We start from the raw sequence: 27,849 nt of genomic DNA, 5'->3' as shown, positions 1-27,849 counted from the left end.
AAAACGTAACTGCTCAGTGTGCACAGTCTGGAATGAAATGTGATCAACAACAACATAATATACTGTGGTTCCCCGGGAGTGCAGGGTGAAATAAAAAAAACGACTCAGTTTCAGGTTGTGATAGGTTGCTGCACTTGCAATGTCACTTTGTTCATGAATCTACAAAAAATAGAATGGCTTTGAAATGCAATGCCTATGCTGAGTTTTCATGCTCTCAAGTAGTGGTAGTGGAGAACGAAGTGTCTTCCCAAACCTGTGTCGAAAGGCAAAGGATGCAGCACTACATAGCAGCGCTGTGCCCTTCGCTAACCTTAAACTACGGGGTTTGCGAGGAGACTTTATGACTCTGTTTCTTCTGCTGTAGATGCAGAGGGACTGTCCCGCTGCATGCCATAAAAGATCTCCCTGAGGAGTGACCGGGCAAAAGCAGTCATTGACCAGCAGCCATTACCCCCACCAGGACCCCTGCCACCACCCGAGAGCACCTCAACCACTGCAGGGGTCTAGGAATGTTAGTTTTAGTCCATACAGGGACATGACATGGGCCCAAAATCATGCCCGTCCTTTGACAGACTCAGCCTTTAGGCAGAAAAACGATATAAAATAGCAGCTGTATAAGTATAGCTTAGTACATCTGAGCATGTTATAATGTATCCACAGATCTCACAAATATACAAGTATAAAAATGAAAACATAATGCAAAAAGGCAGTGACAAGCTGATTTTTTTTTTTTTTTTTTTTTTCAGACCAATGCAAAGTGAATGAAGACAAACTTGATGTCACGTTACCAGGGCCAGCAGTGGACCAAATCAAAAAGCCCAGTGAGATGCTACATTTAAGTGACATATTTTGTTTTTGAAGTCTTAGAGAAGTCCATAGGAGAGTTGTTTTTGCTTCAGTGCCACTCTTTTATGATAAATATGCAGTAAAGTAAATGGTTGGACCCACACAGACCAAACAGGCTGGTCACCGGAAGTGCTTTAGAGACACTGATGTACATTCTTACACACATAATACTCATACGGAAAGTAAATAATTACCACAGTTCAATTAAATCAGAAAGTATCACTAATGCTTGGCTACTTTTATATATTTACTAGAACCTGGTGAACATTTTTACCAAGTTTGAAGGCCTAAATAAATATAATCAGGTGAATATTCTCTTTCATTTAACTGGCCTAAATATATGTTTTGGAAGCAGAGATGTGTCAAACAAAAACGTAGTCAGTCTGTATCAAAAGAGTAAGTGTTAATTTAAATTGGCGCCAGGAGAGAAAGATATTTTCCACCTAATATGGTAAAAAAAAAAAAAAAAAAAAAGCAATAAATAAAAATTAATGAATTCCCTTCAACATTTCTCTTTTTCTTTCTACTCTTAAATGTTAGTTTCAGGAAAACATTCCAAGTCTTTGAAATTAAAGACTTGGGTTTCTTCATATATTTTTTATAATAAAAAAACAAGTCCATCTGTGACAGAATTACTTCATTAAATTGCCTGTTATTTATCAGGCAACACACATTTCCCTTTACGTTTTTCTCTGCAATAACCATTAGCAGACGGTCCTCACAAAACAGTCAATCCACATCCAATGAAAATCTTGGAAACAGGCTGACACATAAAAGCACAGACAGGCCAAAAGCCAGTCCAACATTATACCCAGTGTCCTTTTCACACAGGGGGTCTTTACGCAAACACTTGCATCTTCCCATTGGCCTCTGGGAGTTGGGAAATTTGGGTTTGGGCACTTCCAGCAACTGCCGGACTAGGGGTGGAATCTGACCAATCAGAAACACATTGAGGAGAGGGGCTGGACCAGGGCTCGGGAGACTCAGGGGAGGGCGTCAAATAGGGGTGCTCACTGGACAAACGAAGGTAATGCTTGGGTGTGGCGTCCAGTGCGGAAGTGTAGCTGTGCTGAGAGGGAGGAGTCGGATAGTCCTCTGTCCCAGCAGTGCTCGCACTGGGTTGGGAGGCCAGACTCTGGGGAGGCAGCGGCTGTGGGGCCTGTGTTATTGGTGTGGACGTCTGAGCAGGCTGAGTCTGTGGCTGCTGCAGGGGCTGCTGTTGGAAGAAGGAGGGTGGAGGCTGTGAGGTCTGAGGCGTTGGGGGCGTGGGCGCGGTCAGGCTGATGAGCTGCTGCTGGTGCTCAGCGATGGAGGGTAGTTTGACTGGACTGATGGAGGGCGTGGAGCTAACTGGTGTGGGCTGCAGCATGGCGCTGCGGTACATCTGCTGCTGGTGGAGCATCATTTGTGGTTGCATCACCGGGCTTTGGGGGTGCAAACCTGCCTGACCGCTCTGCACTAGATTCACCACCTGCTGGCCGCACTGAGAGGAGGGAGGCATCCGAGTGTGCCAGTCGAAAGGCACGCTGACCGGGCTGACCATGCCCATGTTTATCCCCATCTGTCCTGAACTCAGCACAAAGCTATGGTTCACATCAGTGGGCATGGACACGCGGCCCTGCAGAGACATGCCCGCAGCCCCCAGGTCATTGAGCTGTGCCAGAGACACTGCAAAAGGGCCGGCTCCATCCATCATGTTGCTGTGCACCATTGGAGTGTTTGGGACTGACATGGATGAATGGAAGAGCCCCGGTGATGGCATGGCCACTGGTGATGTGGGGTTAGTGATGTAGCCTGCATTGTTCGCTCCGCCATGGGGCGAGTCCAGAGAGTCGACAGGGGACAGGGTGACAGAGCTCTCCAGTAAAGCACTTTGCATGTCTAAGGTTAATTTCTTATTACGTGCTTTGACAGACTCCTTCATGCTGGTATGTTGACCTCCTAGGCCTGAGCCCTTTGACCCTGGTCTGCGGTTCTTCTTTCCTTGAGGAGTGGTTTTCAGACCTGGTAAGAAGGCACTTGGAGGGCACATGAGAGGAGACAGTGTGTGTCCCCCCGGGAGGTGGTGGTGTCCAGCCATTCCATGGCCCTGTGGACTTCTCACTGTGTTGTACTCATCCAGAAGCTGCACTATGTCGTGGTGCATACGGTCCTGTGCAATGTCTCTGGGCAGTCTGTCCATGTGGTCTGTGATTTCACGATTTGCAAAATGAGCCAGAAGCACCTTCACAGCCTCACAACTTCCCTCACGTGCAGCAAGGAAGAGTGGGGTCTCCTCCTGATGAATAAAAGAAGAGAAACGGTGAGATCAGACAGCAATTATGACAAACATAGAAATAGAATTACAGGTCTTACTTTAAGATCTTGCATATCTTTATTTGCGCCATTCTTCAGCAAAGCAATAGTGGCATCTACATTGTTTACAGCTGCTGCCCAGTGCAGTGCAGATTTACCTGAAACAGAATTTGTGTCAAAGGCTCATTCAAGGCAGGTACTGTATGTCAGGTGTGCATCAGTCAGACTGTAGAAATGCTTACCTATTTCATCGACTGCATTTACGTCAGCATGACATGTGATAAGTTCCTCTACCATGCCCTCTACGGCCAACCTGGCAGCTAAGATAAGTGCAGTGGAGCCATCATACATGCGAGAGTCCAGATCTGTTGCCCGGTTTCGAATTAAAATCTGCATGGAAATAAAACAATTTAAGTCATATAGTAGAAGCACAAACAGTGCCTATGCACTTTGAAGCACAAGTGTTGATGTAATAAACAAAGATTAAAGATTACCTGGAAGACACCTTGTGCATCTGCAGCCACAGCTGCATGGAGAGGTGAGCGCCCAGTGTTGTCCTGAGCATTGGCATCAGCTCCAGCGTCAAGGAGCCTCTTAGCTGCATCAGCGCGGGCGTAGCGTGCAGCCAGGTGCAGCGCTGTTTCACCAGTGCGATCCGTTTGTGCAGCAAGTGACGCTCCCTGATAGATCAGGTCCGAGATGATGTTGGCCGAACACTCCTCATTTTCATCCTCCTCTGCTACCTCTGACTCCAGGCCACCCCCACAGAACGATGCCAACATCAGAGGGGTGAAGCCATCTGGTTGCGATTACATAACAAACTCAGTTAAGTGTTTGTCACAAGAAAGAACAAACATGATTACTCATAATAATTACCTGGTCCTCGGACATTAACATCCATGCAGTCACTTTCATATTCTCCTTGAGGTGGAGTTAAAGCCATGGTTGGAGGAACACGGATGTCTGCTGCTGCCAGGTGGTGTTGGGTCCACTGCCTGCTGTCCACGGCATCTTCACTGTCTGACAGAACACTGGGCTCCTCCACCTGATCAACATACATGCCCACGTCAGATCTTCATGTTTGAGTAGATTTTAGTAGATTTGAAAGTTAAACAGACCTTGAGCCTTTTTGCCTCTGGGCAGTCAGAGTCCATCCACTGGTCACTGTGGTCTCCAAGAAGAGATTCTTCCACCGTTTTCGGGATGTGCCTGTTTACAATCCATCATGATTTAATATTACACGTATGTAATCCACATGAACATGTTAAAATGCATCAATAACTTACTTCAATCCCAAGGCGTCCTGACCGACAGGTTCTCTGCGGTTCTTGTTGCTGCTTGGCTCTTTCTTAAGGAAGAAACCCTCTGGGAACCACAAGGTACTGTGCTCTCGCTTTCGACGAGCGATCAACATCCCAATGACAAGGATCACTAATAGGAAGAGGGAGGCTGAACCAACCAGCATCAGCTTGACCCACTGTGGTATTTCTCCTGGTGGTGTCTTCTTTTTAACTACAGGAAGATAGAAATATGAGAAATTGTAATATGTATAATCATGCAGCAATTAAAAAGATAGAGAAAATGCAAATATTGTTACTCACCGCTAACTTCTTTGACAGGGTAAGGAAATGGTAACATTTCTACTGCGTTTAAGCCCCCTAAATAATCTGCAGCGCTGTCAGCTGATTTAATACAATCATCCATTTCCTCCAGACAAAGGCGGATGTCTATTTCCAGGTAAACAATAGAACTGGAGAACAGAAATCGGTAGATTAAAATTTGGATTCGTCATCAACGAGTGTTGATTGTTTGAGAGCCTGACTCACCCAATGACTTCTTCTTGTGGTTGTAGTTCTCGTTTGATGCGGGACTTCCACCGAGTGTATGGACGAATCATAGCTTCTCCATTGTCATCCAATTGGAAACGCAGAGTGGTCCGCAGGATGGCACTGAGCTTCTGCAGGAAGGCTGTTTGAGTGCGCATCAGCTGCTCAGGGGGCAGGAGGACTATCAGAACCAGCACATCATCAGCCACTTGTTCTGGCACTGACTGTGCACAGTCCATGCCGTCCCAGCCGCACTCCTCCATGTTACAACCCTGGTCACACTTGCCGTTTGCGTAGTGCGCAATACAATATGACTCGTACATTGGGCTGGATGGACAGTTAAAACAAATGGTTAGATCACATCATTTGCTTTAAGATAATAGAAAACAAACAACATTTTATTGATAATTCATTTTGGACTCACTTGCACTGTTTATCCTTTCTGCAGTCAAAGTTGTCAAAAAGGCAGTCAGCGTTGTTGCAGAATTCATCGCACTGGCTGTTGTTGAAGAGACGCCAGCAGCGAGGGTCCGGACAGCGAGCCCAGGGGTTCACCCTCAGAGAGCAGTCCCCGCCGTCCCACTGGCACGCGTGTGAGTTACATTCTTTATCACAGACACCATCATTGGCTTTGCTTTGACAGTCTGCAAGGTGGCAGGATGGCAACAGGGGCGCAACTGGTGTGGTGATATGCTCACAGCGCTTCCCTTTGAATCCAGCAGGACACAGACAGTGGAAGTACGGGAAACTGGTCTCCTCTGTGCACAGTCCATTATTTTGGCAGGGCTTCGAAGAGCAGCCTTCATTCGTGCGATGCTGACACTGGGGTCCTCCGTAACCTGGCAGACATGTGCAACGCGCTCCCCGTGTTGTCGGGGCACAACTGCCTCCATTGTAGCAAGACAGTTCCCGGCAAGACATGCTTCTCTCACAGTTCGGACCCGTGTAACCCTATATATAAAATATATCACACAGTTGGAACCCTTCCAGAAGAACTAGCGCAAAATGAATATCCTTGTATTAGCTTACTTACCAGTTGACAAGTGCAGGCGTATCCTAACGCAGAGTTGCCTGACACTGAGCAGGCCCCTCCATTTTGACAGGGATGGGACTCGCACACGCTGAATCTGCTCTGGCATCTTCGACCTAAAGACAACACAGTGTGTGAAGTTTGGCCACACATTTAAAAACACATTTGCGGCCATTTGTCATTTCTCTACCTGTGAACCCTGGTTTGCAGACACAGAGGTAGTCGTTGGGCAGTTGGATGCAGTCAAGACTGTTGGCGGGACTGCAGGGATTTGAGAGACACTCGTTTATGTCGCCCTCGCACCTCTCTCCGGTGAACCCTGGAGGGCAGTTGCAGCGATGGCCGCCCACTCGATCCACGCAGGTGCCATTGTTCAAACACTTTGGAGGGGCAATTCGTAGCCTCAGGGGTGGGGCGCAGTCATCTTCATTGATCTCACAGAGAACACCTACGGGGAAAATGGATTGCTTAAATGTAATGTTTGTATTTTAATGAGAACAGGCTTGGATATAAAACTGGAATATTGTGCATACCTAATGTCCCAGGAGGGCAGGAGCAAATGTAATGCCCCACCAGGTCGATGCAGGTGCCTCCGTTTTGACATGGATGAGATTGGCACTCATTGATCTCCATCTCACAATTCTGTCCGGTGTATCCTGGCATACACTACAAGAACATGGATTGTGAGAACCAATGACATGAAATCATTTAAAATACAAGATTACATTCTGAGACTTACATCACACTGGTAACCTCCCACATATCCCCTGCAGGTGGCGCCATTGTGACAAGGTTTGTCCTCACAGTGGTCCACTTGGCTTTCACAGTAGCTGCCTGTGTAGTCAGCGGGACATTTACAGAAGTGAGCAATGCCGGTGTTGACACAGTGACCACCATGGTGGCAGAGTTCATCCGTTTGGATGCCTGGGAAGCAAGACAATCAGATTAGATATTTGACCTTTAGCATTATTTGGGGGACAACAGATTTTCGGAGAATTTCGAATTACCTCTCTGACGTGCAGCAGTCTCGCAGGAAACCTTGGGGATGTCGCAGTGACGTCCAGACCAACCTCCAGTGCAGTCACAAACAAATGCAGCATCCCTTTGGCGACAGCGTCCTCCGTTTTGACAGGGACTGGAGCGTCTGCACCAATCTACTGGGGTCTAATGGGAATAAACACAGAAGATTAAGAATTGCCCTTAACGGAAGTGAGACAATAGATAATTTTTTGCCAGTTTTTATCAATTTGTGGTCGGAGAACTAGTGGAAGTATAGACCTTGTTTGATTTGGAGACAATTCTCTTTATGTTTTTGTCTATTCTGGGTTTGTCCTGGTTCAAAACTATTTACGTCATGATATATGTCTGTTTTAGTCATGACACGGCCCTTGTTTAGACTTGCAGTAGTTTTGTCCTCTCATAGATTACGAATCGACTTGGTGTTACTCAGAGAAATTAACATTTTCTTGGCTCGTCTTGGTGTGAAAAGTTTCAGAACCTGGTGGCCTAAATGGTATTGTAAATCATGTGACTTTTTTTTTTTTATACCTGGCAGCGGTTGCCGGTGTAGCCTTTGGGACAAAAGCAGCGGAAAGACTCAAGAGCGTCCTGACAAATCCCTCCGTTCAGACAGGGCTGGGAGTCACACTCGTTCACCTCGTACTGACAGTGGGAGCCAGTGAAACCGGAGCGGCAGGTACAGGCGTAGCCATTGATTTTGTCTGTGCATGTCCCTCCATTGAAGCAAGAGCTGTAAGCACAAACAAATGAGTGGTACATTTTGCAACAGTTACCTTTAAGACAAAACAAGTAGAGCACAAGCCATACCTTTCAGTGCAGTCGGGGATGTTCGTCTCACAGTGGATGCCCGTGAACCCAGGCCGACATGTGCAAGTGTAAGAGTTAACATAGTCTTTGCATGTGGCTCCGTTTTTGCATGGAGAGCTTTGACATTCGTTGATCTCCAAAGCACAGCGAGGCCCGGTGAATCCTGGCAGACAGCTGCAGTGGTATGAGTTCACGCCATCCGTACAGGAGCCGCCATTCAAACAGGGATCTGATTGAGCAAAGGAAATGGTGTTTATTATGTGTCTTGACTAAGGTAGCCACATCTTTATTTTTAATTTGTATTGGTTTGTTTAGATCACTCACTTGGAGAACAGTCGTTAATGTCTGTTTCGCAGTTTGGCCCCGTGAACCCACCTCGACATGCGCAGACAAAGCCACCAAGCGTATTTGTGCATGTCCCACGGTTTTTGCATGGGTTGCTTACACATTCGTTGATATCGTTGTTACATAGCTGGCCTAAAGACAACACAATGAGTAAATAAAAGAGGCTTATTCCCTACACATATTCCAATATTTTCTTAACTACTACCTTGCCATCCTGCTCGACATTTACACTGAAACCCCGTGTAGTCCGCGGTGTGTGTGCAGAATGCATTATTGGCGCAAGGGTTCGGAGAGCAAGGGGTGAGGACTTCAGCGCATGTGGGTCCTGTGTACGGTGGCTCACAGATGCATGTGAAACTTGCCACACCATCCACACAAGTCCCTTTGTTTAAACAAGGGCTGGATGAGCACTCATTGATGTTGACTTGGCAAAGGTTACCTGCCAAAACAAATGTGACCATTTTAAACAAATCCTTCTTGATATAATAAATAGATAAATATACAAGCTTTTTAGTGAATGTTGTTCAGGGTTTTTAAAACATACCTCTAAAGCCTTGTCGACATTTGCAGGTGAAACCATTGAGTTGGTCGATGCAGGTGCCAGCGTTCTGACAGGGACTTGGCAAACAGTCGTTCCTGTCCAGATCACAGTTCTTTCCCACCCATCCAGGTTCACAATCGCAGCGGTAACTGCAAAAACAAAAATCAATTTGAGCTAAATGCTAAGCAGTCTCAAGGCCTATTGTAGAGCTGTATAGGGTCTGCAGGTATTTGTATCCAAAGAGACATTCCTTCCTAAGTTTATATCTATAAACAGCCACAACACATTTTAGTTTAGTGTGACCCAACATTAAACTAAACCGGTAATAAAACAAACACAGAACAAAACCCCGTCCAAACCAGGACTAAACCAGTACTTTACGCGACCACCTTGTATGCAGTAAGTAGCCCGAGAGCTACAGAAGCAGGCCTAAAGAGCAGAACGTGTTGCTCTAAATCTATAGACGCCAAGCCAAGAGAGTGTTTTCTGATCGTAGCGATGATCTCGGGGCAACAGGTGTGAGGATGATTTGTGAAAACCCATTACCACAAATCTAGTTTGTAACGCCGCGCTTTTCTTACCCATTGATGTCATCTCTGCAGGTTCCATGGACGCAAGGGCTGCTTCCGCACTCGTCCACCTGGGAGTAGCAGTACGGCGGCTTGAACCCTGCGGGACACTGGCAGTGGAAGCCATTCTCCTCGTCAACACAGGTCCCTCCATTTCTGCAGGGGCTGGAGGCACACTCATCGATCTCCACATTGCACTTGGGACCTGGCAGAAGAAGAAGAAAAAAACAAGTAAGAAACCTTAATAACAACAGGTGTGTCATTGTTCATTGAATATCATTTGGGGTTATACAAATTCAAATGATAGCACCAGGAGCATGGACCTTGTTATTTCAAGTCCCTTTTTGAAATCATTTTAGTTATCTATCTGGAGATTAAGTCATACTTTTCTCACCTGTAAAGCCGGGTTTGCAAACACAGTCGTAGCGGTTGATGCCGTCTTTGCAAATTCCATAATCACAAGGGTTACTGGCACAGTCGTCAAAGTTAATCTCGCAGTTTGTGCCTGACAAAGAATTGACAATTACCAATGCATTTCTGGTTGCCATTGTCGGTTTATAGTGATCTAAAATTAACCAATCTGAAGCAGACACTTACCTGAGGTCCCATGTTGGCACTGGCAAATATACTTGTTGACAAGGTCCACGCACTTGCCTCCGTTCTGGCAGGGGTTGCTGTGGCACTCGTTGAGTTGGTTCTCACAGCGGTACCCAGTGTAACCCGCATCACAGTTACAGGTGTAGCTGGCAATGCCGTCGATGCATGTCCCGTGATGGCAGGGATCAGGCTGGCAGTTGTTGATATTACTCTCACACAGCGTGCCTTCGTAACCTAAGCAAGATGAACAAAAAAAAGATGTTAGAAAAACACTGTATCTTTTAATTGGTCGGTTTTTGTGGGTGTTTTTTTTATTATATTTGATTCTTTTCATGGCTCATTAATAAGTAGAACCTCCAGTGTCTGTCTCACACTTTTTCTCAGTGAAGCGTCTACAGTTCGGGCCCTAATCACACTGGTTGCCCAGACAACAGAGTCTGAGCTAGACAAGTGTTGGTTTGTGTAGCGTGTGTTTAGAGCAGTGCTGAGTTTGGCAAAGCTCTAAAGAAGGACCCTGCACAGGCCTCCCAGTCCTGCTTTTGTTCTCTGAGGCGCAGAGAACAATGGCCTGCAGCACGTCAAACAGGAGCACTGCACTCAACAGAAGGGGCCCACAAACTCAGGGAATACCAAGCAGCTGGCCACTGAAACAATGATGTCCCCACTGCTTCAAATAAACATGCTAAATATCAGTGTATCAACACATTTAAGAATCACAGACAGCCTTAAACTTACAATATATAAAACTTACGCTTAATTTTTGCTTAAACCCTTGAAAATGACCAAACGCTCAATGCCGCAGGGCCCATCTGTCCCTCTTTCGTTGCATTTCAACTTGGTAATAGTGTCAGTCTGGGGCCAGTCAGTGTTAATTTTGGAACCATTTTCCCCACATGGCAAAAGCTCTGGTGATGTTAACGTGTCTGCTGTTTTCTGATTCGCCAGAGGAAAGAAAGAACAGCCCTCTGAAAAAGTCATGTCATTTGCATTTTACTGTGGTGGAATGATATGATTCACCAACTGATTAGCATTAGTCATCATTTCCCAACCTAGTTTGTCTTTAGGCACTTATTTCCTCCAGTTTAGCCTTGGCAACTCTTATTAACTTCATATACTCCATCTAAAAGTAGTTTCAAAGTTTTAGCTGCTTTCATTATTGTGTATATTGCAGTGTTGCGTGTATCATATGTTGTCGGTGTGACCAGTACAAGTGACAAGTACAAAGTCCTACTTGTAATGGATTAAAGTATAGAGTAGTCATGTAGGGTTGAACCAAAACCTCTTTCAGAGATGAACAGATGTTGGGGTGATGGCCAGTGGCCTTTTCAAAACAAATGCCTATGCTCAGTGACCCTATGATCCTGGGACTCAGTCAAGGAGAACAAGGCCAAGTTAGACCAGACGCATGATTCCACAAACCTTTGAATTTAACACAATTCACAACAAGTTTCATATACTTATCGCTCTCAAATAATTTTCTTCAAATGAAAGAAAAAAAACCTACCTTCAGCACAGCGACACTCAAAGCCATTGGGCCTGTCATAGCACTTGGCTCCATTCTGGCAGGGCGTACTCGCACACTCATCGATGTCAATCTGACACATGGTGCCGGTGAAGCCTGCGACATGCAAACACAGAGGGGAGAGGTCAGAGAGAAGGTCCAGTAAGGCGTCCAGCCCGGGGCAGAGGGCAGCTCTGTCCTCGTTAAGGCCATAGGTCTCTGGCTGAGGGTTACTAATGTCTGCTCAGGCTGCCAAGTGACTGTTTAAAAACATATGAATGCAAGGTCTATGACCTTGACAGTTATGAGTTGGGAATCTATATGGCTCTTCCCATTACACTCATTACAAACTTTAGCAACAACCCAATAATGTGTGTGTTTTCGCAGTTTCACATACTATTTTATTCTAAGCATTTTTGGGGGGGTTTATATGAAACACAAATGATCTGCTCTTGAGGATGAGTCGCAGGCTGGCACTTGGGCTGCAGAGAGTGGGGGCTAAAGGAGACTGTGGGATCGCTTTTTCTTTGGGAACCCCCACAATCTTCCTGCATCAGCTCCACAGACTCAAAAGCGAGCTGGGGGTTTAAGGGGGGACGTCTGTCCCAGATGTAAATTGCGGACCTGGAAAAGAATCTCATTAAAAAGACTGCTGTTCCCCTCAGCGCCGGGGCAGGACGAGGGAGACTGCTGTCCTGTCCACATTCCACAGAGGAGGGGAGCGGGGTCACAATAGTGTCTTTGTTCTGGCAAGAGGACAGGCAGCTTTCTCGATCTGTCTTTTTAAACAAGTGGTAGCCATGAACAGTGGCAAGCCTAGACTTCCTCTTAAAGGCCATTTAAACTTTGGCTTCTATTCTATTAGGTGCTGACACACTGTATTGGCCAGAGGGAAGATGAAACTTACCTGGCTGACAGGTGCATGTGAAACCATTAACCATGTCTCGACAGATGCCATCATTCACGCAGGGGTTACTCTCACAGTCGTCTATGTCAATTTCACAGTAGGTTCCCATGTATCCTGTAAGACATGAGACGGTTTACTTTTTGTCCTAGACGGGCATTGTTGTTTTTTAAACCAATTGGCTTTAAAAAATGAGTTTCTGTCCTATCTTCCTGTTATCCTATCTATTCTGTTTGATGCAATTACTTCTAAAATATTTTATTTTAGAACCAAAGTGCTCCTTTGGCCAAAATGGGTGGTGAGTGTGGTATATGTAAAACTCTAACTTTTGCAGGCTGATGATGAGGATGGTGAAGAGGAAGGACTTGTCTCTGGAAAGGCAGGGGGAGGAGCCTGGGCTCTGGGAAAAGGCCTCTTTCCCTCTGTGTGTGTATGAGGGGTGCAAAGTTGAGCACAGAGGGCCCCTATTGTTCAACTCGATTCCCACAACTCTACAACTCATTAGTATGCACAGCACACTCCTCCCCCTAACTGCTCACCCTCTCGCACATCCAGTCCTATAGACCCCACTCACAACTCTTAATTTGTATAGTTCCCAAAACCCCAGGATGCATGTTGGACAGTGCGTGAGAGTTTCACTGTGTTTGTGTCACACCAGACTAAAACTTGACTTAGTCCAGACTAATGCCCTGTCTGTGCCACTGAGGACTGACAGCACAGAGGTGCGCCTAATCCCACAATCGGAAAGGTGTTACGTAACCGCCTGCAAGGCCAGAGACTGTGCTTGGACAAGGTCAAGTTTAACCATACATTATCCTTTATATAGTTGACTTAAGAACATACAGTATAAACAAAAAGGAACATTCTCACCATAAATGGATCATTAGTGAATCGTTTAAAGCTCATATAATGTTAAAAATGTATTTATGTTTTTGTACCTGGCATACAGATGCAGGTGAACTCTCCGATGCGATCCAGACAAGTGGCATCATTTTGGCATGGCATCGAAAGACATTCATTAATGTCTATTTCACATCGAGGTCCTGCATATCCACGACCGCACTGACACTGGAACGAACCTTCTGTGTTCACACACTTCCCAAAATGCTCACAGGGGTTTGCTCCTACAAATAGATATAGAATAAATAAAAACAGCATTTAAATACTGTATTATAAAAGCAGCAGACATACCAATAGAGCACTCGTCCATATCCTGGTTGCAGGCTCCGCCCACAAAGCCAGCGGGACAGGTGCAAATGGCCCGACCGTTCAGAGGGTTAGTGTCACACACCGCACCTTCGTTACACGGGTTACTGACACAGGCATCGTCCAGGTGACACAGTAAACCTGTTCGAGCAAATTATCATTTAATAACTTGATAAGCTTTATTCATCTACAGCTTTTAACTAGATGAACGTATCATACCTGTCTTTCCAACAGGACACTCGCAGAAGAACGAGGCTACCCGGTCATGGCATGTAGCCCCGTTAAAGCAAACAGCTGTTGCACAGTCATCGATGTTCTCGCTGCAGTCGTCTCCGGTCCAGCCGTTCACGCACACACAGGTATGTCCTCCAATGATGTTGAAGCAGGTGCCGCCGTTGTGACATGCGTTTGGCTGCATTAGGCATTCGTTGACATCCTCAGCACAATATTGTCCTGACAGAATGAACAAATAAAGGTATAAAATGCATTTCTAAAAATATTTCAGGATTTTAATAGTAATTAACAGTAAAGACGACATACCTGTCCATTCTGGAGGACATTGGCAGTTATAGGTGTTGACACCATCTACACATTTGCCTCCATTCATACATTTGTGGCCTGGGCAGTCGTCCACATTATTCTCACAGTTGTGTCCCTCAAAGCCTAAGACAGAGAAACAAAATGAAAAACGACGGCTTAAAGAAGACAGCTTATGAACTTCTGGCATTAACAGAATTTATGCTAGTGCTGAGCAGGTTTGGACTATAATAAAAAGCCAATGGAACAAACATTATTTGTGTATCCCCCCCAGTGGATACACAAATTCACTTTCTCCTAAGAGCCCTGTAGCCCCTCTCTACACTCAAGGCCTTTTCCAGAGCCTCAGCACATACTTCCCACACTCATGGAGGTGAACGTGGGCAGTGAAATGTTCACAGGGTGTCTGACTGTTTACATCGTTCCATGATGGTTCCCACACAATGCCAGCAAATGTCATGACTCCTGCCTGCACCAGGGGCCACTGCTTCCAGCAGTGTTTGCTTGTTTTATAATCTCTCACAGTTTCAATGACTTCCTTTCTGGCAGGAGCCATTTCCTGTACAGTCCCCAGTGGAAACCCGAAAGCTCATAAATAAATGTTTCTGTTGTGAACAGGGCAGAGTGCAAAAGACTGCTGTTTCAACTCTCCCATCATCCACACTCCCAACCTGGGCTAATAATAGCTCAGAGGAAGTGGACCTGGGATAGAGAACTACATCCAACAGTAGTAGTCATAACTACATCAGCATGAAAGCCAGTGCTGAATGTGAGACACCACAGTCTATGTTATTGAAGTAATCACATTATTAAAAATGCAAAGGCAAAAAACCACAGCTTACCTGGCAAACATGCACACTCATAGGAGTGGTCGGTGGTCTGCCGACATGTACCCCCGTTGAGGCACTGTGACGGGAAGCAGGGTATAATGGAGACTTCACATGTGCGCCCGCTGTACCCGGGCGGGCACTGGCACCGGAACGACCCGTGGGTGTTAATGCAGAGTCCTCCATTGAGGCAGGCACCAGGCTTCCTGCACTCGTCTATATCAGTGCGGCAGTTCTTTCCTTGAAAGCCCGGTGGACAGGAGCAGTTGTAGTGATTATTCCAATTGACACAGCGAGCACCATTGGCACAGGGACTTGTGGCACAGGCATCTATTTGAGAGCAATCTTGGCCTACAGAAATTAAAGTATTGTATGTTACATTAACATTACATTGTTTACATTCTATCATATAGAAGCTCAAGGGGCAAAGATGTACCTCTGAAGCCTCTCTGGCACACACAGCTGTATTGTGGGATACCATTGATTACTTGGCTCTTGCACGCTCCCCCGTTTAGGCACTGTGTTCGGTGACAAGGATCCAGGAACTGACAAAGGGGGCCTATATATCCAGGACGGCATCTAGATAAAACAAACACACCAAAGTGAGTTGTCTACAAATATATTAGTAAGCATGGCATTACTGCAAAAAAAGCAAAACGTATGTACAAGCCAAGCGACACTGAACACATGCTTGGTAAAGAAAACACATCTCATGAATAGGTGCATACTTAGCTACATAAAACCTACTGTGTTATGTTTGAATGAGATAATAAGTGGAAGACAAATGTGTTTGGTTAATTCTCCCCAATGACCATATAACTCAATTATCTTCATGTTAGACTCAAATCTGTGTCCAAGGATAACGTATTGCCCCCCTTTGGGACGTCGGTCTTTCCTTTGGGGGCTAATAAAATGCAGTAACTCGACACCCACAGTAAAGCCTCTGCTGTGGACTCAACCCCCCTTGCCGCTCTTCAAACAGGTTAATGCTGATGACAGGTCAGTGATCTGTGGAGCCTGCCTTCGGGCTCTGTACTTTGTTTCAGGAAAGAGCACCCTGAGGCAGGATCAACAACGTGTCTTCTCTGTTATTCACCAGTAAGTTTTATGCTATGGTGTCGAGCTTCACAATTAGCAAATCACAGACTGCAATTTTTTTTTTTAGATAAAACCATTTCTACCAGTCTATCTCCGTAGGGTTTTATCTCGTACAACTGCTCCCTATGTAGTTTAAACTTTTGCTAACATTCTGAAATAAATGGGATTAGTGTAATTTTTTAGCACTTCTTACATAAGTTTCTTCTGAACTGGTATTGTTTCTGAAGGCAACGTGTTCCCTCCAAAATCTCACAGCTCACTGGTGATTTTAGGGACAAATTTGAGTAATAAAGAACTAAAACTACAATGAATTGAGTCACAAAGATAAGGCAATTTATTTTTCTTTGGAAGTGCCTTAATAACAGAGCAAGAGAGAGAGTTTTTGTTTCTTGAAATCATCAAGGATTGAATTAAATCTCAAGCACGGCACACGAGCATATGCGCTTCATTCAGTTACACTCTCAAAAATCCCACAAAAACATTTTCCCCGCTCAGCCTCCTCCCGCACGTTGAGAGGTCAGATGTCAGAGCTGCCCCGACTGATTGTGATGATAATGTCAGTGGGTCCGCAGGGAGCGGGGAGGGGCTGCTCTGCAGGAGAGAGTGTGGGATTGGCGAAAGAGGACATCCCAAAAGAGGGGGGAGTGGTCTACTCAGTGAGAATGTCATGTCATATTTCCTGTAATCCCATGTCCACTGTCGGGTAAAATCCTTTTCAAATCCTCTATGCTGACTCAGGCTGGTCTTTTTGGCTGGTTGTCATGGCCCGTTTCATTTTTGTTTTTTAGATCTACCTTTCAAGTGAACCAGCTACTTTATTTAATCGTAATAAACTCTCATGTATAAAAAATGTTGTGCAAATAGTAGCTGAGGTCATTGACAAATCAGCGCAGCTAATGTGTATTATCCCATGCTAGACTTTTGTAAGATGGCGTTACTAAAGCCCACACAGGGAAATTTGCCCCATGCATTTACCCCACCCAGGGTGACAGCAATACGTCACATCAAACAGTGGTTCTCAAACTGTGGTATGTGATCCACTGGTGGTATTTGAGCTTCTTCACGTAGAACTCAGGGTAAATAATTAACAATAATGATTTAATGTAAGCTTTAGTTTGCCCTTTTTCTCCTTAAGACAAGGTTTACACTCAGCTGAGACAAAAGTTTGAGAAACAAAAAGCAGGGAATTCTTCTATAGACAAGGATTCAGGATTCTGGTCAAGAGTCCCCGGAGAAGAGTGTTTGCCCAAACTGCTATTGCACAGACGTACTTCCTTGTACATTTCCCACAAGTAAACCAATTTATCCCAAATAGCCTACTATATAATAGGGCTGTGCAATTGGTAAAATGTTTTTGTTTTGTTTTTATTATTTAGACTTAGGGGGAATAACATGGACTTAGGGGGAATAAAATGGACGCCTTTTGTGTTGAATGGTACTAGAGTGGCCATAGTTATTTGTAAGGAAATCACTTCAACGTTTTTTTTTTTTTTGCTTTATCACCCAGTCCTACAAGATAGCGCTTTTGAAGTTTTTTTTATTAAGTATAGGCACGGCTTGAGTACTTGTGATGACTAACGCAGTGCAGTAAAACACATCCACCATATCAGACTGCTGCATAATGACTTGTAGAGTAAAGGTGTGTCCAGATATGTCGAGTGGACTGTTAAATACGAAGGCGGAGTGTGCAGAGTGGGGAAAGTGACTGACTCTTGTAGTCACGGCAAATAAATTGTTTGGCCTTCCTACCACGGCGCTCATTGCTGAGAAAGCCAAAACACATTCTTTTGTCTAGACCTGAATCACTGCCAACACGCTACTCCCATAACACACGAATCAGCCTCAACTCTCCAATCAATGCTGTGAGAAATGTGCAACTTTGTCTTCATGCACCTGAAAGTGACTCTTATCAGGTGCTTTTACAGCCCTGTGGATTCCTCCGGCTATGGGAACAGCGCAAGCCTTGCTAATGGTGTGTGCGGAAGGCAGGTGCAGACGCTTGTTGCGCAATGGCCCCCTGATTCATACTTGGTGACTTATGACCTTCGAGGAAGAGGGGCAGCAGATGAGGGGAAGGCCCATGGGGGCAGAGGGAGGCATGCCTATAGTGGGTAATCTCCCGGCGTCAACACGTATTAAGCCTTCGGACAGCTGCAACTTTTGGGTCCGAGCATCTGTCTACATCTGTCAGTGCAAAGCCGAGTTGTCTGGGGGGGCTTCTGCACTGCCAGACGTTGAGCCATCTTGTTTTGGAGGCCAGAACCAAATACTGTCATTATTAGGAAATTCACATCAATCATAAATAAGACACACATGCAACAGCAAAACCTGTTTACACACTTCTTCTTCTTCTTCTTCTTCGCAAGCATTAGGCAAATCGCATCACCGCAATGAATGACTCAAACACATGCAGTCACTACACACCCAACACACCGTGAAGAAACTTACAACCAGCCTTAGCACCTGTGGTCAAGTGCCAATCCTAAAACAAGTTATTACAAAAAATTACAAAAAAGTAAAGAATGATACATGTATTGAGCATTTATTCCTGATTAGATGGTGCTATGACATAACCAAACATCCAAATATGTATGTTTTTTGTGAATCAGCTCTAGCATGAAACCGAAAAGAAACCCAACGCCAAATTTCCCGGTTTCTGGTCATTGAAGCTGGGTAACCTGAGCCCATCCTCTTGTATACAATAGCAGCTACCCTGCCAGAGGTCATAGGCTAGCTCACCTGTGAACAAAGAGCCTGTAATCTGTGCCACGGTTCATATACCACGTCATGCTCTACAAAGCAACAAGTATAAAAGGCTTCTCATCTCTCTGAGGGTATTTCCTGGATAACTCGATAATGAGAGAAAACAACAGAAGTGGCCCTTCTCTGGCTCCGGGCGAGGGATTTAAACACCAGCAAAACAAAAGGGTGTCACTTTATATATTTGGTTTTGGACAACTTTTAGCCGTATATCTGTAAGTCAAACCGTGTACGCGCAAAGACACCGGGTCCCTTCCCTTTCATTTAAGTCCGTACTGACATCACATTGGCAACGGCGGGCCCTCTCAAGCCCCCTCTCTCTCTCCTCCTCCTCCTCTCAGCCTCTTCTGCCGTGGCTCAGTTCGGCCGGAGCTTTCTCAGGAGAGGAGGAAAAAAAGAAAAAAAAAAAAGCCTGGGGGATGGGGGCGCATTTTGTGGTCCAAATAAAGGAGCTAAAGTAGTCCGAACTCTTTTGTGTGATCTTGTTGGGCTGTGGGGGTGCTGGAGAAAGAGAGAGAGAGAGCGGGAGGGAGGGAGAGAGGGGAGGGGGTGCAGTGACCCAAACAAACAGCTAGTCTTTCAACAGGCCTGAGCTTACATGGACCAACAGGCCTGGGCCGTAGCCTGGCAACAGTAACCCATGGCGAGAGCGAGCCGGACAGAGGCAGAGAGGGGTCCTCAGGGTTTCATAAGGACAGTTTGGGAAGAGTAAGTCCAATCTAGAAAGCAGTGGGGTGGCCAGTAGGAGCACATGCATGGACATATGAGCGCTTTAATGTAGTGTTCAGTATTATGGGGAAGGGGGGGAAAGATTTCACATATTTGAAATAGCAAGGGACATGTCCGTGACCACAGTGGGTTGAGAGGTTTCAAATCTTTCCACACTCCAAGTTCAAAAACTCCACCCGACCGACTAAACTAAACAAGATTTTCTTTTTTGTTTTGTTTAAAGCAACTCCAAGCCCACTATACAAATGACCATTGTCTGTCAGCCAAAACGAGCATGTTACAAATAAGAGGTATCCAACACAATTTTGTTTCCATCATTCAAGAGCCGAATAAAACGTTTCAAAGCCAAACGCTAAAATATATTGAAGATAAGAGGAATAAAAAGGCAGAGACAGGGAATGTTAATTATTCTAAGCGCGGCCAACAGAGGGAAAAAGTCTAGTCTTCCCCCAAACCACTGCACATTCCGTAAAAAACAATGTAAAATTGTTAAGTGTGGTCGAAGCGTCTGTGTAATCAAAGGGGTAGTGGAGTCTTTTGATGAAAAACCAAGCCCTTCCTTTTCCATAAGCGCGCAGACTATTGGAAAAGGCCGCTTGCAGACATGACTTCAATCAGGGCCTCTTTAAAGTCTTTTCCCAAGTCATCATCTCCTGGAGGCCGCAGGGATGAGACTCTAGAGAGGGGCTTACATGTGGTTTGGGGACATACATTGGCTAAAAATAATAAAAGAAAATGCCCTAAAAATGCTGGCAAAAAAAGAGCAGAAATGAAATACAAATCCAGGACATGATAGTGACTTCTAATGAAATATTTGGTTATAAAGAAAAAGAGGAATTAATCATGATCTAAGCAGAGTGCTGTACAGTAGCCACTTAAGCCACACCAATCAGTCAAGGCCATGCGCAGCACTAGGGTCAAAAGCCACCACTTCCTGTGATGGAGCCTGGGAACCACAGCTCCCAGTGTTCACTAATGACCCAAAATATGAGAAACCCAAAACCAGCAATGCTTATTTCTCCCCCCTCCTCGTCTATTTCAGTAGCCCAGCATCTCAGCAGAGACATGTTTTCATGATAGATGATGACGTTACAAAGACTGCATCTGCCTCTCAGGACACCACGAAGCATATTGAGATCTAAGGCCCATACACTGGCCAGGCTAACTTAAAGAGCAAGTCAAACAAGTCAATCCAAACGTCAGGTCCTAAATGACAGTGGGCTAACAGTATTGTTGAGGGGCATTCCTGAGAGGGCTGCCGGGGTGAAGGATGGGGAGGTGTGGACAATAGTCGGCGCACTGGTGGGATAGCAGGAATCTTACTAAGCATTCCTTTCTAATCCACCGTAAAGATGCCAAAGAAAACACGAACCCTGAGGTGCTGCCTAGTAAAGCCAACAGAATAATCTGCCTCTCTGTGCTGTTGTCTGATTATTACATTGGCAAAAGTGATAAGTGTGCTCACTTTATTACAAATGTGAAAACATACTTTGTTACTACTCTAACTGTTGTTACAAAGTATATTTTCAAACTTGTTGTTAGTTACAACAAGTGGCGATAAGATTGTTTGCATCAGAAAGGGCATCCATGGTATAAATCAGTCATCTCAGTACACTTGAAGGCTAAGGACAGACCGCAACTCCATAAAACAAAAGCTAAATGGAAAAAGTTACTCACAATGACCCTAAACTAACAAAGAACTCAACTATTTCTCTTTGCTTTTAGCCATGTAGCGTAGAACTGTCCCACGACAGTCTGGTCCTTATCAATGTCAGACATGTCCAATTTTATCATGTCCTTGGAGGTAGGGAGGAACCACAGGCCATAACATAACACTGCTCTCACACTTTTCTGCTACTGAGGCCAAGGCCAGAGCATCCATGCTTAATAACAAAGCTGTGTTTAGCTATGCGCCATGTTTGTTTTCTTATACTTTGTCGTATCTTTCATTGTCTGTTGTGCTGAAAATCGGTAGCAGAGACGAGCGGTATGTGAGAGAGGGCAACATGTGCTCGAGGCTTCATTCCTCCACTGGCTGGTCTCACACAGTATGGGGGCAGCCGGCCGCTCAATGGCAGCACCTGGCCCTACGCTTTCCCCTTTGTCCAGACCTGACTTCACTGGATTACCATCACAACATCCACCAGCTGTCCCCTGCTACATCACCCCCACACCCCACACATCACCACCCCCACCTTCCCTCTCCCAAGTCGGATCCCTCCAGCTGGATGCGCTCTGAATGACACCCTCTCAATCTGCCTAATTATCTCTCCCGAGGCCCGTTGCGGTCCTGTAGGCAGCGCATTCCACTTGAGGGGTGGAGCTTTGGGGGCACCCCGGGCTCTTGATCGCCACTTCCTGATCACTCACCTTGAAAACTTTTTTGAGACGGGGCCCTTTTCTGCTTTTGACTGTCAAGAGGAGCGACGTCAACCGGCGGAGTGTGAGGGGAAAGTGTCTCCCACTTAATAATGTAGCAAGTCTGAGTTATCTTTTTCACATCATCGTATGTGAAGTATTCCAATTGTTAAAGGAGTTCGAAGTCACTGGGTTCTTTTGAGTTGAGGACATTTCACCTATATCGTCAGTGTGTTTGAATTTCATCCATCAGTCTTCTTCTGCATTATCCGGGGCCAGATAAAGCGTAAGCAGAGATGCCCAGACTTCCGTATCCACACACACCTCCCCCTCTTTAAATTTGTCACCGAAATTAAATATAAAAATGAATTTCTTGGTCTGCAATTATCTTATATTGTTCACCTTGCTTTCCCTCTTCGGTCAACACAGCAAGTGATCACCCTCTAAGCATAAAGATTCAAAATAGGTTTATAACTATTCATTTGTGCAATATTTGGGTACTTGGCTTATGACTCTTTGTGGTTTGATTATTGTCATGTAGTCTAGTAGTAATTCTCAGTTGTCACCCTTTAAACCTATTGACGTCTTGCCAAGGAGCAATTTAAAATGTCACTGTTTTTGGTCAAAGTTAAAGGGAATATCTACCATTGTTTGTTATGTCTTCGCTTACAACAGACAATATCAAATGTAGAGATGGGAATGCGTCGCTATTCAGTGATCTCATGAGTAACGCTGGATTGAGACTGAACCAGGTCTCCGAGGAAAGGATACAGCTAGCATCGAAACTGCCACAAAGAATACAGCGGCTATATTATAATATGATAGCATTGTTAGCTAAGGCACAGGATACTGGTAATCTGGGACAGTAACAATGTATGCTGTCGCCTGTCACCGGAGAAGAGGTTTGCTCCGAGAAAAATTCACCAAGTGTTAACAAAAGGGTTTGGTTAGGATTGAACATAAGCGGCCTTCATTATATTAAGTTGCAACAAACTCCTCCAAATTCCGCCTAAATGCCGAAACATGTGTCTCAGTCCTTTCTATGCTTGTGTGTTTGTTGAGTGCCGACTTTGGCCTCTCTCCTCTCACCCCATTCGGACAGGGCCAGGTTTCAGCCAGGTATCTGATGGAAGAAAGGACCTTTTCTGCTGCTTTGGAAGGATCTCTAATTTCGGTGGGTTCCCAGGGGAAGGGGCGGGGTGGCTGCGGCGCTCACCTCTCGGCCCAGGACTGGTCTAACCACTCCTGCTGTGCCCGCAATGATGTCTCCCCCATAAGAAATCCGATGTATGTGTGTCTTGGCACCACACCAGTGGAGTGATTGCACATGGACGGCCCCTATACCGCTGACATATGTACACGGTGCCCGTGGACAAAGGGCTAGGACTAAACAAAAGATTAATGAATGCCGCTCTCAAAACCAGACGCATGCCATTGGTGTGATTACGGGGAACTCTTGAACTCAGTTGTGGGATTTAAAACTCCAAGCAGTCGTATAGTATCAGTAGGGTAGACCTAAAACCTTCTCAAGCAACTCCCAAGGTTAGTTTTACCCAGAAAACTCCTCGGGCCCTAACAATTATAAACTAACTCACCTAACGGCACCCAGGCATCTTGGCAGACATGGCTGGCTAATGATTTAAAAACGAAGGGGGAGTTACCACACCACACTTGGGTAACAAACTAGCCTCCTTTGTCCTGTCTTCTTCACTTTGAAGTATCTGTATAAGAGTCTAATCTTATCATATTTTCTATCCCTTGTGCCAGTGCTGGCCAGACTCCAGACTCGGGCCTATTGAGAGTAAATTACTAACCGACTAATAATGAGTCACTTTGGTTTTGGAGGGAAGCAGCTGCAACCCAAAGAAATCTTCAAGCAAAAGCCTGTTTAAACCTTCTTCTTCTTCTTCTCCAAATGTAAAGGTTGGGTGCTAATGTTTTGTAAAAAATAAAAAAATAAAATAAAAATAGACTCTTAACTTAAAATGCACATGATAACAAGACATTCAAACAGCTTAGGCAAAAAGAACACATGATTGAGTCAATATGGACTAATAAGTGCAGTGCAGTGATTGTGTTGACAAATCCTTTGAACAGGTGCAAGGAGTGAGTGAGGAAGTTCTGCTTGTTGTGACTTGATCAAAACTTATCCACAGAAGCCTCATTAAGTTTATGCTCAACCAGTTCTGTGACAAACTAGTGCTGTTCTTTTGTTAAAACCCCACGTCTCTTCAATTCTCAGTTGAAAGCTTTGTTTAAAAAAAAAAGTTCCCACCATTGGTTTTGATTAGAGAGGAAAAAACAGTTAAATGTACATGAGTGAGTTGGACTTACATGCATTTTGAAGATGAATCTATACATGTCCCTCCATTCTCACACGGCCTGTTTTTATCCATGCAGCGGAAACCTGTGGACACGGGACACAGTGAATAGAGCAGCAGACAGACAGGATTAATCCACTGTTCTATAGATGCGTAACAATGGCCTCCTCATTATCACCCGAGCATCTTAAATGGCTCCGTTAGCATTTCATTAGGTGGTGTAAAACTTCATTTAACAGTCTTTTTCCCCACATCGACCGTCCAAAGATAAAATATAAACAAAACAGCTGTCTGACCCCTCAACATCTGACCACAGAAACTGATTTGTGTGAAAACATTGGAAAAAGTTTAAAGGGGCTAAGACACGATTAAATGTTGTGGGCAGGGCAATTTAACCAAGTATACACTTTAAAGGGCAACATAGCATGGCAGTTATCACGTCCCCCTCATTCAGCAGTTGAAAAAACACCTGATGCTCAGTTTCAATTGCTCAGTTGTTCACGATCTGTTACATTTCTGTAACTGTATAGACCAAGTTACTATGTCAGATGGGCATAATGATCTTAGTGAAATTACTTTAATACTTTCAACTACTTTCTTTATTCAACGTTGTGCCCATGACAAGTTTAAACATGCCCACAAAGACCCCCAGAGCCCCCCGTCTGATAAAGAAGCGCTCAAAAGAAAGGTGTCCAAACATGTCCCATCAGTCAAAGTGATATTGTGATTTCAAAGAATAAACAATTAAGCTTTACCTTCACACAGATGTATAAACAACAGAAACGCCAAAATAATCCATGGGGTATTCCCTTCCATTTCGATGGAAACGTTTCCAACGCCTCAAGATGGTCTTTAGCAAAAATACATCCTTTACAAGGGCGAGAAAAAGGCACTGGCTCCGGGACCGATGTGGTTTTCTGTGAACAAAGTTAGCCTCAATATTAGCGTCCCAAACGCGTTTGTATTATCCGGCGCAGCTCCGCCACGGCTGCTGTGCTTCTTCTTTCAGGTCCTGAAACTTTGGTGAAACTTTTTTCCCCTGAGTGTCCCACAGTCCGCAGTGACTCCGCCCACTCTCTTTCTCTCGCCCTCTCTCTCTCTCGCTCTCTCTCTCTCACCCCCTCCGCGCGCACACGCAACAGGAGCTGCTCCGGGACTTTTACGCACGGACTTCTCGATCTCTTTACTTGTAGAGCTAGGCCTGGCCATTCATAAACCGTGCATTTATTTATACATAGCCAGCTGTAGTGAACAACAGCGCTACTGTAGAAAAAACAACAACAACAAATATAAAGAGTTAGTCTTTGGGGATTTGGTTTTGTTCAGTCTTAGGCCTTGATTGTGTTTTTGCTTTAGTCTTTGTTATACTTCTCGGTTTCTTTTTATTGTTTATTCTCAGGTTTATTCCTTTGCAAATATGTTTTTATATGAAGCCAGTTTTAGCACTGCTCAATTAAACCTGTAGAATATGCACCACAGTATTCCCAATAAGCTTTCACGTTCAGTATCGCATTTATTATCCCTGGGAAATGTGAAGTTACAAGGTTGAACTTGCTGCTATTTAGTTACTGCGATAGTTCAAGTGTTTCTTTTTTGAGCATCTTCTCAGCCGCCGGTGGTGCACTGAGCCTGCACATAGAGCCTCAGTTGTTCTGGTACACAGAGTGGAGCCAGTCGCTTACAGAAACAATGGGCTTTATTTGAATCATAAAAGGGGTCCGGCATTATGACACAGTTTCTCTCTGCAGGGGTTGGGCAGTGCGCTAATATTCAAACACAAGGCGCTTGCACCAGCCGTCACCCCCCTATCACTACCCCTGCTCTCTCTGTCTCTCCCTCTCTCTCTCTCTCTCTCTCTCTCTCTCTCTCTCTCTCTGACCGTCCTGGCCTTGAATAAATTACTGGACCGGGTCGATCCATGAATGTAGGAGGCTGGTTTGGAGTGCAGTTCGTTAGGGTGCGTGATGTCTTCTATAGGGGTCAGTGAAAGGAGCTTGTTAGGCCCCCCGACAAACACCTGCTTATTTGGCCTCTATTGTGTCATGGAAGTTGTCAATGGATGATTCCAACTTTGTGTACAAATAACACTTAGTTCTCAGTTAAAATAGGCGCATTACAGCTCTGTAATGAGTACTATGATGGTAACAGATCATGGTGTTTTGTTTTTTTTGCTCAGGAACTCAGTTTTATCTTGGTGTGAAAAATTGCAGATATGAGTTTGGGATGCAAGACACAGTTGCAGAACAATCTCACAGGTGTTGGCAGGTTTTTGACTCGGTTCCAGCTGGTAACAGTCCAAGAGATTATGTCCTCTGCACGCCTTAGATTTTCTCCTTTTTGTTCCATCCTTTCCTTTCTCCTACCGCCACAACAAATCAAGTCGCATCCTCCTTATCTGTACAATATTGTGCTGTGTAGTTGTTATGATAATATTCTTTGTGTATCCATTGGAGAGTATAGCAGCCTAGAAATACTGGCAAATGTGTGTCAAATGATATGACGTTATATTTCTGAAGTGGTCTGCCTAATTAATGAACCAGTGACAGTTCTGTTGATTGTTATTTTCAACCAAGGCTTTTATTCTGACAAATCCACCAGGCTCTACGGTTTCCCCTACAACTAAAACATGCACAATAGGGTCTCCTCTTTGGCCAGAATGTATGAGAGTGTGGGTGTGACTGCAGGACAACTGATGGAAAATTAGCCCATGGCTGCAATCTGGCGTGGTGAATATCCCCCCCATTAAACAAAGCTGAAAAAGAAATAAATAAGAAAATGTGTGTGCTGCTTTAGTTTGTAAATAGCTCCTATTTATACTCACAGAGGCACCATTAGATTTTTCTTACCCCACTATTTCCCAAACATTTTTGATGGTAGTTATCAAGTTTGTTCATTAACCCCTTGATGCCTGAATTTATCAGAAATATATTATCAGTGTTTTTAGGTGTATACATTGACATAGCAGGAAAGAACAAAATGCTCAACAAGAAATATGTTAATTATGATAGAACAAAAACAGCTCTTCTTGGCTGCATATGGTGTCTGAGCTGGTATCTAATGAGTTATGAAGGTGTGTGGAGGAGAGGAACTGTCCTTCAGGATATTCTGGTGGGTCTGCAGTCAGGCCATGTCCCACGAGTCACTCAGAGATTGGATGTGTTTTTGCTTTCAAGGTAATGCTAAATTCTTGCAGGTATGTCATAAATTAGCGACGCACGGCGTTAAGGGGCACCTTCTAACAATACAACCATTGGATTACTGAAATAATATAAAACATGCATACGCACTGTAATGTCACAAAGCTTCTATTTCATTTATCTTTATTATGTTAATGTTTTTTTATGTTATGTTTGATATAATACTAAATATTATTTCTATATTATCTGTTTGAGGGGTTCCCTTTCACTCTCATTTTAACTGACCCTTTTAGCCGTTACATCATTGTCTGTTTTTATTCTTATTTAAAATCTCAAGTAGCTTCAACCTCTTAACCCCCACCTCAACCAAGCACATTTTCTCCAATTCGACTTGGATGAAAACGCAGCAAAAAAGCATCAAAAACGCAACAAAATAGGTGATAAAAATGTGATGAAATAGCAACAACATGGTTACAAAAAAGCTACAAAAATGCAGCAAAAGAGATAACAAAAAAGGGATGAAAAAGCAAGAAAACTGTTACAAAAAGGGATGAAAAAGCATAAAAAATGTGCCAAAACTGGTGACAAAAAGCAA

The 27,849-nt window shown here is 44.6% G+C and overlaps 1 protein-coding gene across 1 annotated transcript; it reads right to left on the bottom strand.

Annotated features, from left to right (window-relative positions):
• Positions 1–88: 88 nt before the first annotated feature.
• On the bottom strand, positions 89–25,125 carry notch3 (notch receptor 3). Its single transcript, XM_079565397.1, has 33 exons — positions 24,873–25,125; positions 24,131–24,203; positions 15,288–15,430; positions 14,867–15,202; positions 14,028–14,150; positions 13,707–13,940; positions 13,473–13,628; positions 13,220–13,405; positions 12,285–12,398; positions 11,381–11,494; positions 9,877–10,110; positions 9,674–9,784; positions 9,292–9,484; positions 8,714–8,859; positions 8,375–8,608; positions 8,149–8,301; positions 7,825–8,053; positions 7,546–7,747; positions 7,005–7,161; positions 6,737–6,921; positions 6,531–6,663; positions 6,188–6,445; positions 6,001–6,113; positions 5,392–5,918; positions 4,968–5,294; positions 4,743–4,891; positions 4,428–4,653; positions 4,260–4,350; positions 4,018–4,186; positions 3,636–3,940; positions 3,384–3,531; positions 3,202–3,299; positions 89–3,124 (listed from the first exon to the last, which is right to left on the bottom strand). Exons 1-33 carry the CDS (start codon positions 24,931–24,933, stop codon positions 1,685–1,687), a joined length of 7,368 nt encoding a protein of 2,455 aa, XP_079421523.1. The 5' UTR covers positions 24,934–25,125; the 3' UTR covers positions 89–1,684.
• Positions 25,126–27,849: the final 2,724 nt, after the last annotated feature.

Source organism: Gobius niger (genome assembly GCF_951799975.1).
Source record: "Gobius niger genome assembly, chromosome: 10".
Lineage (NCBI taxonomy): Eukaryota > Metazoa > Chordata > Actinopteri > Gobiiformes > Gobiidae > Gobius > Gobius niger.
Note: the sequence above shows the minus strand (reverse complement) of the source record. Positions and strands in the feature narration are given on the sequence as shown.

Excerpts from the sequence above, each read along its gene's own strand:
- notch3 (XM_079565397.1), bottom strand. The coding sequence starts at position 24,933 with ATGGAAGGGAATACCCCATGGATTATTTTGGCGTTTCTGTTGTTTATA. Across the intron at positions 24,204-24,872 it reads GTTTATACATCTGTGTGAAG|GTTTCCGCTGCATGGATAAA; the intron begins GTAAAGCTTAAT and ends CCGTGTCCACAG. Across the intron at positions 8,860-9,291 it reads TGCAGAGATGACATCAATGG|TTACCGCTGCGATTGTGAAC; the intron begins GTAAGAAAAGCG and ends TTGTTTTTGCAG.